Here is a 17,158-nt window from a genome sequence, read left to right as displayed (position 1 = left end):
TGGGATTTTCTTGGAGTGGTTTGCCATTTCCTTCTCCAGCTCATTTTATAGGTGAAGAAACTGAGACGAACAGAGTTAAATGACTTGCTCAGGGTCACACAGCTAGTAAGTGTCTGAGGCCAAATTTGCCTCAAATTCAAATTTGAATTCAGGTCCTCCTGAGGCACTCTATCCACTTTGACACCTAGCTGCCCTGCACCTACCTCAGAGTTATTTGGAAGTAAATGAGATAATGTGTACCAAACACTGTGCAAACCTTAAATTGCTACATAAACTTTAAGTTGCAAAGATGAATCAATCTACAAACATTTATTTTTGAAAAATTAGGTTAGCTCTTAGGAAACTAGAGGCAACACATGAATGAATGAAAAAAGTATTTGTTGAACTTCTTACTAGGTGCCAGACATTGTTCTAAATGTAAGGAATACAAATACAAGCAGAATGAAAGACAGTTCCTATCTTCAAAGGGTTTACATTCTAATGGGGGTAAGACAATTCATAAAAGGAACATGAAAAGGTCATAGGAACATGATGTAGAAAATCTGGAATGGAGCCTGGAAAGGAATGACCCGTAGTCTAGGTGTCCTCTTTAAATGGAAGGGCTAGATTAGCAGCTGTCCAATCAGAGGGAGAGGCCACAAGGGTGGAGAACTCCCAGTGTTTGAATTCCAGGACCATCATTCCCTGATGGACCAAGAGGTTTCCAAGAGAAGGTCCAGAGTGCATCTTGAAGAGGAGTAAGAGTTTACATTCTAATTGAGGCGAACAACTCAAGTTTGAGCGTGCTGACTAGGCAATGGCGTGGTTTGGTTACTAGGGTGATGAGGAGAACCATAGAGGATCAGAATGACACACTTTCCAGGAATAATAGCGGTATTGATTTAATTATGCTTTCAAAAGGGGTCTAAGGAGGTAGGACAAGGAGGAGCGAGTCAAATCCAGTAAGCATTTGTTACGCACCTACTATATACAGAGCACCGTGTCAATCCGACACAGTCCCCGCTTTTGAAGCACACACATTCACCTGAATCCCTTAGGGGCTTGGGGTGCACCGAATGGCCCCTCTGCGGTTCGCCCGTCCAAGGGACCCCAGCCGTGGGTCCCAGCCCCCGGTGTGATTTACTCTGCCAGGGCAATTCAATTCAGCAAGCACTTATTAAGTACCGGCTCGGAGCCAGGGCCTACGCATACGGACACAAAGAAGTAAGGGCTCCTGCCTCGGACGAGCTGACGCTATCCTTCTGGGAAGGCCTGCACCCCCGTCGGACCCAGGCCTGTCCCAGCGGCCATGGCGGCTCTCCTCACCCCCACCCCCAACCCCTAGGAATGCTCGGACCCGGGCGCGCTGCCTGTCGTCTTCCCCTGCACTCTGAGGGCTGGGACGGCGTTTTTGCCATTCTTTGTGTCCCCAGCGCTTGGTGCAGCGCCCGGCACACAGTAGGCGCTTCACGAACTTTTGTGATAATTACTAGACAAACTGAGCTATCGCTAGACTGGCCGGCAATGACCCGGAAGGCTTTCCTCGCCGGGCTTACGTCACTCGTACGGGATCCTGGCAGCTCTCCTGGATCCTGGCTAGTCGCCGGATCCGGAAGGCTCTAATCGCCCCGCGTGACGCCACTAACCTGAGACCGCGCAGGCTGCGGCCGAAACCATGCTTCTGCCTCCTGGGAGGTGCTGCTACTTGGTGTCCCAGTTGCTGCGGAGGAGCGGGCTGGGACCTGGCCGCTGCCCGCACGGGAGGTTACCGGGCTGCCTGCCAGTTCAACTGAGGCGAAGCCCTAGCTGCCTTTTAACAGGGACTGGACCGGGGTCCTGCGCCTCCTTTTCCAGAGGCCCTGGGGATTTGGGTGGGGGGAGCGGGACTGGGGAGAAAGATGAAGAGCCGCTTGATGTTTCTGTCCCCCGGCAAGGTGACGACGCATCCTGGTCGCAGCTTTCCGTGGGCGCCCAGGCTGCCGGATCGTTTTCTTTGGAGAAGCCCACGCGAGTGTTGCCAGAGGAGACGCTGCCTCCCGATACCCAGGACGTGGCCACTGGCCGTGAAGCGTGCGGCGACGAAAGCGAGGCGACTTCCCCGCCTCCGCTACGGACCGCGGGACGTGTCTGCGAAGCCCGGTCCTCGAGCACTGAAGAGCTGCCTGCACACGCGGGCAGGCCAAGTCCTAAGGAACGCCCCTTTCAGCCCGGGGACCTTCTTTACGCCGAGTTTCAAAAAGGCGAAAACATATTTAAAAGATTGTTTAAGTTGGAGGCTGCAGGACAATTAAGCAGTAACTGGGGAGCAATTCCATATAAAGAAATGATTGGGAAGTTCCCTGGTCAATTACTTAGGAGTTCCATTGGTCACCACTTTATGCTGAGAAGACCAGCACTGGAGGAGTTTGTTTTATTCATGAAAAGAGGGCCTGCTATATCATATCCAAAGGTAATGCCAATTATTTAGGTAACCGTCAGTTCCTGAAACGGCACATAAGGTGGTCTAATGTATCTAAACTATGTAATTTCAGCCCTGGCGAAGATATTTACTGCTGTATTCCCAGTTGTACTTCAAATGTATTTGTGACCTTTAAAAATGATGTTTTAGGGGCTCAGGTCACTTTTTTTTTTTTGGCAGGATGTGATTACGAGAGGCTTGACTTTATTTTATCTGCTTACAGCACTCAGGAAGATAGCAGGGTGTGGAGATCTTCACTGGCAGAGAGTATCCACATGAATAAAATCACAGTTCTTTGAAGTATTAAAGTGTGTGTGTGTGTGTGTGTGTGTGTAAAATAGAGTGTAAGCTCCTTGTGGGCAGGGACTGTTTCATTTTTGTCTTTGTATTTCCAGCGTATAGCACAGTGCCTAGTTTGTAAGTGCTTAATAAATGCTTGTTAAACAGATGTTATGTTCTCATTCTGATTAATGTCCTCCATATGGAGGAACAGTTAACCAGTTCATGAATTATAAATTTATTAACACAGTTATCCACCCCCCCACCCCACCCCCTCCACCCCCGCCAAGGCTAATTATTCACATACACCCTTCTATTTTGATCAGGAGCCATAGTACAAATTAGGTGATGAGCTTAGGCGTTGTATGTCAAATTATTACTTGGAAAATTCATACTGCAATTTTAGCTGTTACTTGATTTAGTCAGTGTAATTTCAATACTCTGTCCTAGGCAAATAGTAAAGGTGGTACCTGGGACACAGTCTGGCTCACAACCAATTTAAAAAAATGTTTCCCTACTAGAGCAAAACATACAGTTGAAAAAAAAAGTGTCTTCAGTGCTCACCATGGCACAGAACACTGAGGAGGGGTAATCAGTTTAAATATAACCTAATCCCTGCCCTGGGAGCCTACATGAATATGACACATAAAGTACAAGATGCATGTGGTCTATTAGATGTGTAAGATAACATACTTAAGTCTGGGTGAGCAACAGGTCATTCCTGACTTGTCAGGACATATCATTTGATCTGGACTTTGAAGCATAAGCAGAAATATGCTCAGAGTAGGGAGGGAAAAAAATCAGGAATGAGGAAGTGCTGGAAAATGGAGGCAGAGAATAGTGTACTGGGATAAGAGTAGTCCAGTGTGACTCAAGTGTATATGGGAAGGACTAATGGGAGATAAAGCTGGAAGATGGGGTGTGCGTGGTGTCAGGTTTTAAAGGGTCTTGAATATCATTCAGAGGAGTATGGACTTTATTTGGAGGGATAAGGAGAATGTGAGCAGTGACAAGATTAGATATATGCATAAGGAAGATTAATTTGGCAGCAATATGAAGAATGATTTGAAGAGGAAAAGAGTTGAGCTAAGAATGCCTGTTAGGAGCCGGGATAATCCCTGCAGCTGGTAATGAGGACCTGAATTATAAGAAGAGAGACATTCATGCAACATCTAATAATGTACATTTAATAATAGCTAACATTTATATAACCAGGCACTTTGCTAAGAGCTTTAGTTGTCTGATTTGATCTTCACTACAATCCTGGGAGGTAGGTGCTAGCTAATATTATCCCCACTTTTATGGCTGAGGAAACTGAAGCAAATGGGTTAAGTGACTTGCCCAGGGTCATGTAGTTGTTGTGTTTGTCCTTCATTCTTGAAGAGGACCATGACATCAGGAAAATGATGACATGACTTGCAGTTGACTTTGATTTGAGTGGGGGAGGGCTGCACAAGGTCACCAGCCTCACTTTCTCCTCCAGAGCCATCTGGCTCCAGTGGCCAGATATTCATCGGGATTACTGGAGATGGCCCAGGATGGGATGGGAGACCCTGGCCCTTTTAGGCCAAAGGCCTTTCCAGGTTCTCACTTTGAGTGAGGTAACACCCATTCAGTTTCAAGGCCTCTTGTGAGTCAAAGGATGGCCCCTTTAATTAGGGAAAAAAAAGTGTTTGAGGCTAGATTTGAACACCAGTCTTCCTGACTCCAAGCCTGCACTCTATCCACTGCATCACCTAGCTGCCCTAGTTGTGAAAGATACTTTGTTTGTAACAGGGCTTGATAATTAATTGGATATGAAAAGCAAGAGAAAAGGAAAAGAGTCAGTAGCAAGGTTTTTAGTGTGGGAGATAGGATGAATGATGTCAGTGAAAACAGTAAAATCAAAATGAGCAGGATTTGGGGAAAAATAAAATATTGGGCATAATTGACTATGAGATACTCGTGGAATATCCACACAAAGATTGCTACCCAATAGGTAGTAGTAAGATGAGGGTCTGGAACTCCAAAAAGATATCTGGGTTAAACCAGAAATTTGGATAATCGAAGCTATGGGAGTAAATGATATTGCCAAGGGAGATGGGGAAGGAAGGAGGGGAATGTGTGGGTGTGTGTGTGTGTGTGTGTGTGTGTGTGTGTGGGTGTGTGAGAGAGAGAGAGAGAGAGAGCAGTGTAAAGGATAAAAGCTATAGAAATTATTCTTGAGGGTCAGAAAAGATGAAGAACCAGCAGACACAAGAGTGGTTAGAAGCAGTGTAGAAGCCAAGAAAGGAGAGAATATCCAGAAGGAGAGGAGGGGGTAGTCAGTGTCAAACTGACTGGTAACACTGAGAGTGGTTTTAGATTAGTGGATATTGAGACCAGATTGAAAAAGTTTGAGGAGCAGGGTAAGCGATAAGGCAGTAAAAATTGGGGGTATAAGTAGCTTTCAAGAAATTAAAAGGGGAGGTTCAATCTCTAAAAATAGATTTAAAGTGGTTTCATGACATACTCGTGAAAAGCCAACACTAGTTTATTAATGGCCTTAATTTTGGAAAAAAAAAATGTGAAATAGGTTATGGCCAATTGTTCTCTTAGGATCTTTGATTTCACCATTGCCAAGAGGTCATTTCACTAAAATAGTTAAGGCCTTAGAGAGTCACTTGAAGAACATAAAGGTTAAATTATTTGCTCAGGGTCACATAGCTAATATATGTCAAGGGGGATTTGAACTTAGGTTTTCCTGGTGCCAAGTCTAGTACTCCAACCACTATCTAGCGTTTTCTCAATTGTTTACAATTTATCCTGTATAATCTTGTCTGTACATAGTTGTCTGCATGTTGTCTGTGACCTCCTTGTATCCCCAGTACTTTGTATCACCAGTGCACATAGTAGGTGATTAATAAAAGTTTACTGATAAACAGCTGTTTCTCTGTAAGTATAAAAAAAATAGACAATAAAGGAGTTCTGAGGAAGGATTAAGCCTGTGGCCTAGAATGTAGTTTTTATTAAACCATTTGGTTTCTGTTTTTATTCAAATTCATTTTTAAGTGCTCAATTTTCATTCACTTCTTTATGTGGTTTTCTTTAGCCCCTATAGGGTGTAAGTATAGTCTCTCTCCTTGGGCAGCATATAATCTAGAGTATGGGAAATAAGACAAATGCACAAATGACTATAATTAGTCTAGGAAGAGCAATTAGATAAAATGTAGGCCAGTTGTGATTGAAGGTTTCCTGGAAATCATTTTATTTGAGCTGGGCTTTGAAAGGATAGGTAGAATTCTGATATCTAGAATCAGAAGTGGAAGATATTCCACGCATAACAAGCAGAATGACCAAGTCCAATGCTACTTGGAATGCAGTGGAGGAAGATATATAGCTCATTTTTCTTCTTCCATCATCAATGGCACCATCATCTGAAAGGGTGATCATAGAACTTGAATGCTAGACTAAGAAGTTTGGATTTTATTCATTAAGTGGAGAGGAGTAATTTGATCAGAGCTGTACTTTAAGAAGATCACAAAGGACTAATAATAGTGCTGGAAGATGGATTAGAGGGAAAGTCTGAAGGCAGAGAGACAAGTTAGGAGGCTACTGCAACAGTCCAGGCTCAAGAGATGAGGACGTGATTTAAGGTGATAGCAGTAGGAATGGAAAGGAGAAGTAAGAAAGTGGTATGAAGACAATCGACAGGTCTTGAATGATTGAAGAGAGAAGAATCAAAGATAACAGCATTTGAATCTAGATTACTAGGGAATTGGTAGGGTCAATAATAAATAGAAAAGGATGAAGAACTAGTCTGGAGGGTAATGTGTAGAGTTAGGTTTTGGACATGGTCAGTTCAAGGTGCTACTAGTTGGATATTCATGTGGAAATATCTGTCAAATACCTGGAAAGAAAGGATTACAATTTAAGAGAGATGCCAAGGCTAGGATACAAAATTGGAAATCTTCAAGTGATAGCTGAAGCTTTTGGAAGTGTTTCAGATCTACAGGGGAAATATGTAGAGAGAGGAGATAGCCTCAGAACTTTGGAGAGAATCCTTAAAGATTGTAGAGAGGAAGAGTTACTCAAAAAGACAAGTAGAAGGAGTTAAAAGTTGTAGGAGGACCAAGATTTGTACCATACTTTGTAAGACAAGGGAGAGATGCCTGATAAGGTCATATGCTGCAGAGGCTGAGGATTAACACTGAGAAAAAAAGGCCATTAGAATTGGTTGTTAAGAGGTCTTTGGTTTCCTATTTAATTGAACAATTTAAGTTATATTATCTATAATGTAAGTTCCTTGTGAGCATATTTCCTTTGTTTTCTCCCTATTCTTTATGCCTAGTATAATGTTCAAGTACTTGTTGATTACATAGATAACTCTAAATTATCAATGTTTTTTCATAGGATATGAATATGATGTTGATGATGATGAATGTCAGACAAGGCGATATCATTTTGGAGGTTGGCTCAGGTTCTGGTGGAATGAGTTTGTTTTTATCACAAGCAGGTAAGAAATTGTGATTAGACTGAATTTGGACAACAGAGGAAATAATTTCATTTTGTATAATATAGCAAGAACTTATAACAATGATGAACACGTAGCCCAATCGCCCACACCAGAGACAATGGAAATTCTACTCTGGGGCCCCTATCCTACTGATTGCTGACTGCATGTCAGTCAACAAGCATTTATTAAGTGCTTCCTATGTGCCAGGCCTGTGCTTAGCTCTAGGGATACAAAGAAGGGCAAAAACAGCTGAGAATGGATTAGAGTGGGGAGATTTGGTAGGATTTGTGCCATGCTTGGCACCTATATGATTGGAGGGAAGAGGACAGGTAGGGGAGATGTGAAAGTAGAAAAGAATAAGACAACAACAGATTAGATATGCAAGGTGAGTGGGAGTGACAAGTTGAGGATGATGAAATTTTGAGCCTGGGTGGCTGGATAGTGGTACCCTTCCTTGTCAGTAATAAGAAAGTTGGAGAAAGAGGAGGGTTTGGGGAGAAAGATGAATTCTTTTATATATCTCCAACAATGCTATTTCAGGAAAAATCTAGCAGTTGTTTGCTTTATCCCATCTTCCACAGCCTCTTTGCAAACAGTGGCACTTATATCTTTTCTGGTTCAGGAGCCTTGAACCAAGATCCAATCAACTGTCATGTTACCGGATAGGGTGTGGCAGTCTATTCCCCTGTAGTCTCACTCGCTATCCCTATAACTTTCCATACCAAAAACTCACCTCTCCCCCAGCCCCCGATCCCTTGGAGGGAGTCTTATGTATTTCTGTCCCTAGGTCTTAGCACAGTGCTTGCACTGGTGAGCAAGTACTTAATGATTTTTCTTCTATTTATTGAAGTGACAGACATATAAGCAAATTCCTCTAAATCAGATGAGAACTACTCTTATCTTCTGTGTTGAACCTTCATCTAATTTTGTTTCTTCTCTAACAATTCCTCTTCTTTCCACCCTTTCTTATGCCTCAACCATTTGTCTTCTATATTCAAACTTATACCCACCATTCATAGGATAATACATTTAAAGCAGAAAGGGGCTTAGATGTCATCTTTTTACCCTGTTATTTTAAAGATGAGGAAACTAAGGCCTAGAGAAATTAAGTTACCTGCCTAAGGTCACATAGTAGTTTGTGGTAAAGCCGTGATTGATTGGGGCAGCTAGGTGGTGCAGTGAATAGAGCACCGGCCCTGGAGTCAGGAGGACCTGAATTCAAATGTGCCCTCAGACACTTAACACTTACTAGCTGTGTGACCTTGGGCAAGTCACTTAACCCCAATTGCCTTGCCTCCCCCTCCAAAATCCCCCACTCCAAAAAAAAAACCAAAAACCCAAAGCTGTGACTGAATTCATTCAGATCCTTTTGTGTCCAAATCCAAGTCTTTCTCTCTGTACCATCATGTGGCATAGTGCAAGCCACTTCAAATATTTTTTGTGTATTTCCTAGTTAAGGCATTCTAAAAAGTAGTGTATCATTCTTTTGCAATGAAATTATAAAAGTAGTATAGTCATAAGAATGGCAGCATGGTATGGAGGATGCAGAACTGACCTCAGACTCCAGAAGATCTGGGTTCAGGTACTGCTTCTAACATAAGGGACCCTGAATAAAAAAATTGATCTCTCGGTGCCCCAGGCAACTTTCTAAGACTAAAAATTCTGTAGAAGATGTGGATCTGCATTTGTAGATGGAATTTCCTCATTGTGGGTTCCTTATGCCAAGAGAATCACAGGTCTGGTACAACAAAAACATGTAATCACCATAGATTACTTTGGATAGTAGAAAAGCCTTTCTTTAGATTGCTCAATCTATAAATAGTTTTACCTACAGAAGTATGGGTTTTTAACCAATCTGAAGTTTGGCTAGCTGTATTTGATGATTGGTTGTAGTTCTGAGTAAATTAAGTTGATTCAGTTTAGTACCTGATAGACTCAACATGTGATGACATTCTTACTACAGAGTACATTTGTTAGGTCTTAAATATTTGCATTTCCTCCTCCCTCATTTAGTGGTCTAATACCTATAACATGGCTCAAAATGGTATTCGCCATGGTGATTCTTATTGTCAGATTTAATGTAGGGTATGGGGCAGCTAGGTCACATAGTAGAAAGAGCCCTGGGCCTGGAGTCAGAAAGCACAGAATTAAAATCTGACCTCAGACAATTACTGCGTGACCCTGGGCAAGCCACTTAACCCCTGCCTACATTAAAATGGGGAAGGAAATGGCAAACTACTCCAGTAGCTTTGCCAAGAAAACCCCCAAATGAGGGCATGAAGATTGGGACGTGACTGAATAACAACAATGTATTTAATACCTATGAGACTAAATTTAGCTTTTTGCCTCTTCACTAGATGCTGCTTTCCTTTGATATCTCATTCTATACACTAAGTCACTATTGGGCCCTTCAAATCTCGTTTGATTCAGTCTTTTATCAAGTTAAATAAATGAATAAGCATTGTTCATTATTAAGCATTTACTATGTGGTAAGCTCTGGAGATACAAATACAAAAGGGATAAGTCCTTGCTTTCAAGGAACTTACATTCTTGGAAGTGAGATAATTTAGGGGAGTGGTATTTTGTTTTGGAAAGTTACTGGGATGAAGAGCGGAGTCATAGATAAGTAGATTAAGATAACCTTTCTCATAACAACGTCAGTCTCAATTTAATTATGGTTCCAGAACTGGAAGGTGGAAATCTAACCAGACGTTAGCTTGCAGATTTTTTCATTGAGACCCAGAACTGGGCTTATGAGCCTGCAAAGCTCAGACCTGGAGGCAGTGATAAGTCAGTCATTAAATATTTATTCCTCACCTCTTATATGCCAGGCACTGTACTAAGTGCTGGGGATACAAAGAAATGTTAAAAAACAGTCTCTTCTCCCAAGGAGCTCACAGTCTTACGGGGGAAACAACATGCACACAACTGTACAAACAAGCTATATACAGGATAAATTGGAAATAATCAAAAGAGGGAAGGCACAAACATTAAGTAGAGGTATTGGGAAAAACTAGAAGGTGGGAGGCTTCTCTCTTTTTGCTATTTTAAAAAACTTAATACCATTACAAAATTGTGAAATATTACTACTATTGTTCAATGTTATTTTAGTTGGATTACAGGGACGAGTTAAAAGTTTTGAAATTAGAAAAGACCACCACAACCAGGCTAAGAAGAACTACAAGTGCTGGCGTGATGCATGGAAGATTAGTCATGTAGAAGAATGGCCAGATAATGTGGATTTCATTCATAAGGATATTTTAAAAGCTGCTGAAGACATAGAATCCATAACATTTGATGGGGTAAATCTTCTAAAAGTGTGTTGTAGAACATTAGGTACTCAGACTACATGTATTCAAGGTTGGATTGGACCATTAGGAGGAGTGTATTTATTTATTTCATGTTCCCTCTTTAATGATCTAAGGCCCTGTTACATCAACTCAGTTTTCTCACTTGTGGTAGTAGGATAATATTTTCCTGACATGCTGACATGATATCCAAAAGGAACATTGTATCATTTAAATTATTTCTTACCAGACCATAAGCCCTCTAACTTGGATTTTTAAATTTCTCTTTTCCTTTAGGACAATGACTATTTCATTTTTGGCTTTGTATACCCAACACTTAGCCTAGTACCTTATAGAGTGGGTGCTTAATAAATGTTTGTTGAACTGAATTTTTCCCATACTTAACCCACCTCATTTCTTCTGTTGACACATTTTAACTAGGCAGTAACTCTTTATGCAGGATGATTGGGGAATATTTTCTAGTTAACTGAATATTCTGGTTAAGTTTTCATATTGCATAGGTTATCAAAAACTAGAATATCCTTTTAATATTGACAACATACCGGACATAATTTAATATGCCTTCAATAAAAATTTTAAGTGGATTGCACTCTCTATGAGTCAGCATTGTCATTTGACAACTAGATGAGTTAATGAGATATTAGGCTGCATTAATCAAGGCATAGCTTCCAGGAACAAGGAAGTAGTAAGTCCTACTCTACTCTGCCCTGGTCAGACCAAATCTGAAATACTGTGTTCTGGGTACCACAGTTTAAGAAAAACATTGGGATAGAGCACCAGTTCAAATCTGGTCTCAGACACTTAATAAGCTGTGAGAGCCTGGACAATTCACTTAACCCCAACTGCCTGCAAAAAAAGAAAGACATTGATAAGCTGGACAGTCCAGAAGACAGCAACAAAAATAGTGAAGAACTTTGAGACTATTCCATGTGGAGATTGTTTGAAGGACCTGAGTATTGTCTGGAGAAGTTTCAGAGGGACATGATAGCCATCTTTAAGTATCTGATAGACTACCATATTAATTTTCTGTTTGGCTCATTCAAATTTGTGATAACAGACAGTTACAGGAGCAATGCATATAAGTTGCAAAGAGATAAATTTAGGTTTAATAATAGGAAAAATTTTGTTATATATAGGGTTGCCCAGAAGTACACTAGCTGCTTCGAGAAGTGTTGATTGCCCTCATTGGCAGTCTTCAAGCAAAGATTAGATGAGCACTTAGGGGATACATTATAGTATGGATTCCTTTTGGATATGCACTGGACTTAATGGACTCTGAGCTCCCTTCCAGTTTTAAAAAACTGATACAAAAGATATTTCAGGATCTTTGAGTACCTTGGAACCATCATAATGAACTTCTTTGCTTATTATGCTAGTGAAGTATGGAGGTGCTAATTCATGGAGATTTTCAATTAACAGTATGCTAGCTAAATCAGTGTTCATACATGTATGTGTATGAACAATTCTGTGTTTACAGACAAAACCTGAGCTAATAACCTACATTTATAGAATACTTTGTTTTACAAAGCACTTTCCTCACAACAACCCCATGGCATAAGTAGTACAAAAAAATTACCTCAGTTTTACAGATAAGGAAACAGATTCAGGAATGTAGAGTGACTTGCCCAGTCATGAAGTTTAGTTATTATGGCAGGTCTTGAACCTAATTAATTCTAATGTAAGGACAAAGTTTACAATATATCAGTTTTTAAAAGTTGTGGGGAAAAAAAATCCATGCACCACTCATTAATTTGTTAACATTTCTTTGTTACTCAAATTCAGCTCTTATCAGAGATATAGGTTGATTTGGATAGACCTCAGAAGTCATCTAATCCAACCCCTTCTTTTTGTAGATGAAGAAACTGAGCCTTCAGAAAGATAAAGTGTTTTTCTCAGGGTTGTAGGTCCAAAGTAGAAGAGCTAGGTTTTGAAGGTCTTCTGATTCCAAGGCCAGCATTCTTTTCACTGAACTATGTCCCTGCTTTCAGCTAAAGTCTGTGAATTAGTTAAAGTTCATCAGTGATTAGCCAACTAAAAGACTAGGTTGGCTGTTTGCAATTCAGTATTTTGCTTATTTGATGATTATCGTATCATCAAAAATGTAGTGGAGGTTGTGTTTTTTCTAAAAACAAATCACCTTAGTATAAAGTATAACTCAGTAAACATTTAATATGTAAATAGCTTCAAATTGTTAGGAATCATCGATACATTTTTTTGTTTTGGATACTGAGTATTTTTATTTGTAGTGAATTTTATATTCAAAATCATTCCTCTAAGAAGAATTTGTTTAGTACCATCTTTGTGACTAGGACAATATTGGGCACTGTGAGGAATACAAAAGAAATCAAGTACAAATTTTCTTCCTTAGGGATACTTTCTACAAACTTACAGGTGCCACCACTTCCCCCCTCTCTTTAAAAGTAAAGAACGATGGATATGAAATGTTGCGTACGTGGTAGTTTTGTTTACTTAACAATTTACTTAACTGTTTTGCTTTGTTACCAGGAAAGGTCCAATGATGGTGGTCATTAGTGGTAGAGGAGCATGTCAGGAAATGAGGACTTGACTGTGATTTTAAAAACAAGCATATTAATAAAACCTTTAATAACAAATTCACAGGGGCTATTATCTCCCATTCCAGACTTGTGATTTTTCTACTGCATGATAAATTAAAAGACTTTGAATAATATTAATTTTTATTGTTAAAAGTTTAGATGAAATGTGTAAATTTTAAAAAAGAAATCCAAAGAAAAATGCAAAATTACCACATCAAAGACATATCGTTCTGTTTGTATAGTCAAAATCCAGAGGTGCTGACAACTATAGAAAACCAGACAGGCCTTTCAATATCAATCATACGACAGTTGTCAATACTACATTCTAATGAAAAACAATTCTTAAGTGTATGAAATAGCTTTCTAAAACTAAACTATCTCTTCTCTATTTCTCTAACATACTGCCCCTCCCCCCCAAATTTGTGCATTTATTTAATAAAACTCAGTGCATCTTTTCTCTCTTTTACAGGTGGCTTTGGACATGCTAAATCCTCAAATTGCTTTGCCTGTTGTATATCCAAATCTTAAGCAAGGTGGCGTATGTGCAGTATATCTAGCAAAGTGAGTATGTAATATAATATTAAATACATTTTAATTTCACTGAAACATCAGATTGGAATACTGTTTAGTTGTAATTTGTGGAAACAAACATCATACAGTAAAACTCTATCATAAAGTACTATACTTATCTGCAGATTGTTATAATTGCTAGTTAGAATCACATCTTTTATATACACTTTCATATGGTCTCTCTTCCATTAACATAGAAGGCTATGATATAGATGTCATGCTAACACCAAGATCTAAATAAGGTTCTTGCTTCCCCTCAAGATTCTTGCAGAATGCAGTAACTTTTTTTCCAAATTGTTTTTAAGCTTGACTCAGTGATATATTTTGGTTGTGGTTAGTGGTATAACAAATGCATTTTTAAAATATGTAGTGGTCTTATTAAGATTTCAATATGCATTTTGCTTCTCTCTCAAAGTATCACACAGGTAATTGAACTTTTAGAAGGTGTACGTATCTGCAAACTTGCGCTCTCATGTGAACAGATAAGAGAAGTTCTTCTTAGAGACTGGTTAGTATGCCCAGCAAAAAGGAAAGATGGCACTTTAGCCCAAAGAGTAGAGCCTAAAACTGATATGGATTTAAAGTTACATTCTCAAAGGGATTTTGAAACTGAAGAAAGTGAGAATGTACAAGAGAATGATTATGGTAAGCATGACTGTTTTGGTATGAAAATATTTTGCTCTAGTAAATGGATTCTGGGTTTCTCAGTATTCAGTGAATATCATTTGAGATATTTAATGCTTAACTACTTTTAGGTACTGAAATATGGTACTTATTCATGTGCAGTTAAATTAAAATCTGAATACATGAAGCTCCTATTTTCCAGGGCATGACTCCTAACTTTTCCTGCCTCTCAGTGAACTTTGTTGCTGTTTGGAGGTGTTGAGTTTCTTAGTGTATACAATATTTTTAAATGATCTCTATAAGGTTTATAGAACATGCTGTATACATTAATGTCTATAAGAAAAAGCTCCCAATTTGATGAAAATTATTCACATTTAAATAGTAGGGCCTTATGGGCAAATAGGTTTTTTTAAAAAATATATCTCATAAAGAAAACATCTGGTGGCACAAAGGACTTAAACATAAATAGAAGTTATGCAGAAGGAGATATTTTATAATTTCTAAAGTAATCACCTAATGTAGAGAGCTATTGCTTTGAGAAGTCTGAAAGAGGTAAATTCAGAAAAATCTGGTATGTATGTATTGCTTAACCTATAAATTAGTTTCTAAACCTTTATCACTGATTGTATAAACACCTTACAAGCAGACAGGGTGATGCTGTGACAAGTTTATTTTTTAAGACAGCAGAGACCCAGAGATGAACATTAAATATAAGAAGTTAACTTACTTGGGGAAAAATGTTTTATTAGCCAAAGATGAAAAAAACATAACAAAGGAGAAGTAATGTTATGTTAATAGCTCTTAAGTTTTGAAGATTTCGGTGTAATTTATAACATAATAATAATGATATATGTATATATTTGTTTGTTTGAATCCAGGTGAATCACTTTCTGGTTTTCCATATAGCTCAATTCCCTATATTGCAAGACCTTTTCATTGTCAAGCTAATCATACAGGTAAGTAATATTCAGTAAATAATTGTTATGCTAGATAAAATGTTGAATATTTTTAACCATATTTGTAATTTAACATTTTAAACTCAGTTATCAATGTAAAGTGAATTCCATGTAATTTTAGTGACACTGCTTTTTTCTCTTAAATTAGCTTTTCTTGTTAAATTGAGGAAGTTCAACCCAGAAAGTTAACCGAGTACTCCAGCTGACTGACTACAACTAATTTCAAGATTGCAAAGTACCAAGAGAAACTTAATATTGTAAATGATTACTTTTATAGATTTGTTGTTTTATCTTTATTACTTTGATTTACAAATCTTTATTACATACAGATTTTAAAATATAGCTAAATGAACAGGCAACTGTGCAACTGTTAAAAAACAAACCATATGTTACCTCATTTCAACACTTATCTTGAAGTTACATTCAGACATTTTGTATTTAATGATTTCAAGTTGGTTTAGTTGAGCCATTTCATTCTTCATTTCCTGTAAACCACTCCATAGATTTATCTTGCTTCATGCAACTAGTTTTCCTTCCCTTTTCTGATGTGTTATCAGTGGCTATTAAAAATTTAAAGAAATGTAGTAAGACATGGAAAGTTAGGTTTTTTTAAAGTATACGTTCAGATGGCTGTAAACATATTTGGAAAAAACAAAACTTTTGGGTTTCAGTGAATGTAATTTATTCAGGCTAATAAAAAGATTCAAAACAATTATTCTCCCCCAAATAAAAACATTTTGGTTAAGTCAAAAATCTTTTCAATAAACAGCAGCAGAAATTTTCATGTTTCCTTTTGTTTCTTAAAGGTATAATGTTGTTTTAATCATCTTGCCAAAATATCAATTGTATTGAGGCCTTGTTGAAATGAAATCCTACTAAGTACAGGCTGTTACACTTTGGTGCTAAGTTTGGAAGATTTTCAAAGGGGTTGCATAAAATAAATGTTTGGGCTGATAATTGTTTACAAACAATAATAAGCTGGGTGTTTTCTTTATGCAAAAGGAAATATATTAGAGTTACAGTGTGCTTAAAATGTGCTGTTATGCCTCTATTTCTACAGTATGTTGGTGGACCCTCTGCTTATGGACACAGATGAAAATTACACAGGATGAGAATTGTTGGCATGTTAGGCTACAAAGATGGAGGACATATACATACTGATGAAATCAAAGATCTGTAACTAAATGAGATAGAAGATAATTGCACATCTTTTAAAATAGTTTTAAATTTAGGTTCATGTTATTTGTATTATTTAGTTGTCTATTTTTTTCATAGAGTACTTTCTTCATAAAGAAGACTTATCTATGTTAATGAAGTCCTGAGGCCAAATCTTGGTATAATTTGGGAGCAATCAAATCTGGCCACACAACTATGTGACCTTGAGCAAGTCACTTAAGGAAATGACAAACCACTCTAGTATCTTTGCCAAGAAAACCTCAAATGCAGTCATGAAGTGTTAGACATGACTGAAACGACTGAACAACAACAAAATTTGGGGGGCTCCTTTTTCAAGCTTTTCAGGGTATATAAAAATATACTGCATACTAAGTCTGGAACTTCCATCTCTACCTCTTCTTGTCCAACTCTTCTTCACTGACTGCCTTATTCACTATCCATCTTTGATCTTGTTCCCCTTTGAGACCCAGGTGGCCTTCTTGAAAATCATAGTGAGCTAAAGGTTGCATTCTTATTTTCAGTATCAATCCTATGTGCTAATCTTTTTGGTCCCATAGGAAGTACTTTAAGAAAAAACAAAGATTTGTTTTACAGCGCCCCCCTCCAAACAAATACATTTAGGAAAGCATATAAAAATTTATTAAAACTATCTAAATTTGTACGTATTTTCATATAGTTATTGTATGTACCCAAAGTACCATATTTTCATTTAATACATTACTACATTTGTTTGAACATCTTTTACATGATGATTTTTGTTTGAATTCATAGTATTCATA

General features: G+C 38.4%; 2 protein-coding genes across 3 annotated transcripts in view; one reads left to right on the top strand and one right to left on the bottom strand.

The window, feature by feature from the left end:
• Window positions 1-1,633: 1,633 nt before the first annotated feature.
• On the top strand, window positions 1,634-16,534 carry TRMT61B (tRNA methyltransferase 61B). 2 transcript variants are annotated; one of them, XR_005009991.1, is made up of 8 exons: window positions 1,640-2,428; window positions 7,088-7,190; window positions 10,302-10,492; window positions 13,523-13,614; window positions 14,039-14,268; window positions 15,126-15,203; window positions 15,352-15,460; window positions 16,264-16,534. XR_005009991.1 is itself a non-coding variant. In XM_036753067.1 (7 exons), exons 1-7 carry the CDS (start codon window positions 1,655-1,657, stop codon window positions 15,390-15,392), a joined length of 1,509 nt encoding a protein of 502 aa, XP_036608962.1. In that variant the 5' UTR covers window positions 1,634-1,654; the 3' UTR covers window positions 15,393-15,983. The 2 variants fall into 2 exon arrangements, 1 of the variants encoding a protein (XP_036608962.1); XM_036753067.1 differs by lacking the exon at window positions 16,264-16,534 and having other exon boundaries at window positions 1,634-2,428; window positions 15,352-15,983.
• SPDYA (speedy/RINGO cell cycle regulator family member A) overlaps window positions 15,675-17,158 on the bottom strand; it is a 36,926-nt gene continuing 35,442 nt past the window's right edge. The window contains exon 7 of the mRNA XM_036753068.1: window positions 15,675-15,740. Within this exon, the coding sequence (XP_036608963.1) occupies window positions 15,675-15,740 (66 nt within the window). The remainder of the gene's footprint in view (window positions 15,741-17,158) is intronic.

This window comes from Trichosurus vulpecula, chromosome 3, assembly GCF_011100635.1.
Source record: "Trichosurus vulpecula isolate mTriVul1 chromosome 3, mTriVul1.pri, whole genome shotgun sequence".
Taxonomy (NCBI): domain Eukaryota; kingdom Metazoa; phylum Chordata; class Mammalia; order Diprotodontia; family Phalangeridae; genus Trichosurus; species Trichosurus vulpecula.
This window is presented reverse-complemented; position numbering and strand designations above follow the sequence as displayed.

What these genes read in the sequence shown, in the direction of transcription:
- TRMT61B (XM_036753067.1), top strand. Translation starts at nt 1,655, where the DNA reads ATGCTTCTGCCTCCTGGGAGGTGCTGCTACTTGGTGTCCCAGTTGCTG. An exon ending in TGTGCAGTATATCTAGCAAA is followed by an intron (nt 13,615 to 14,038) that starts GTGAGTATGTAA and finishes TCTCTCTCAAAG; the next exon opens with TATCACACAGGTAATTGAAC. An exon ending in TTGTCAAGCTAATCATACAG is followed by an intron (nt 15,204 to 15,351) that starts GTAAGTAATATT and finishes CTCTTAAATTAG; the next exon opens with CTTTTCTTGTTAAATTGAGG.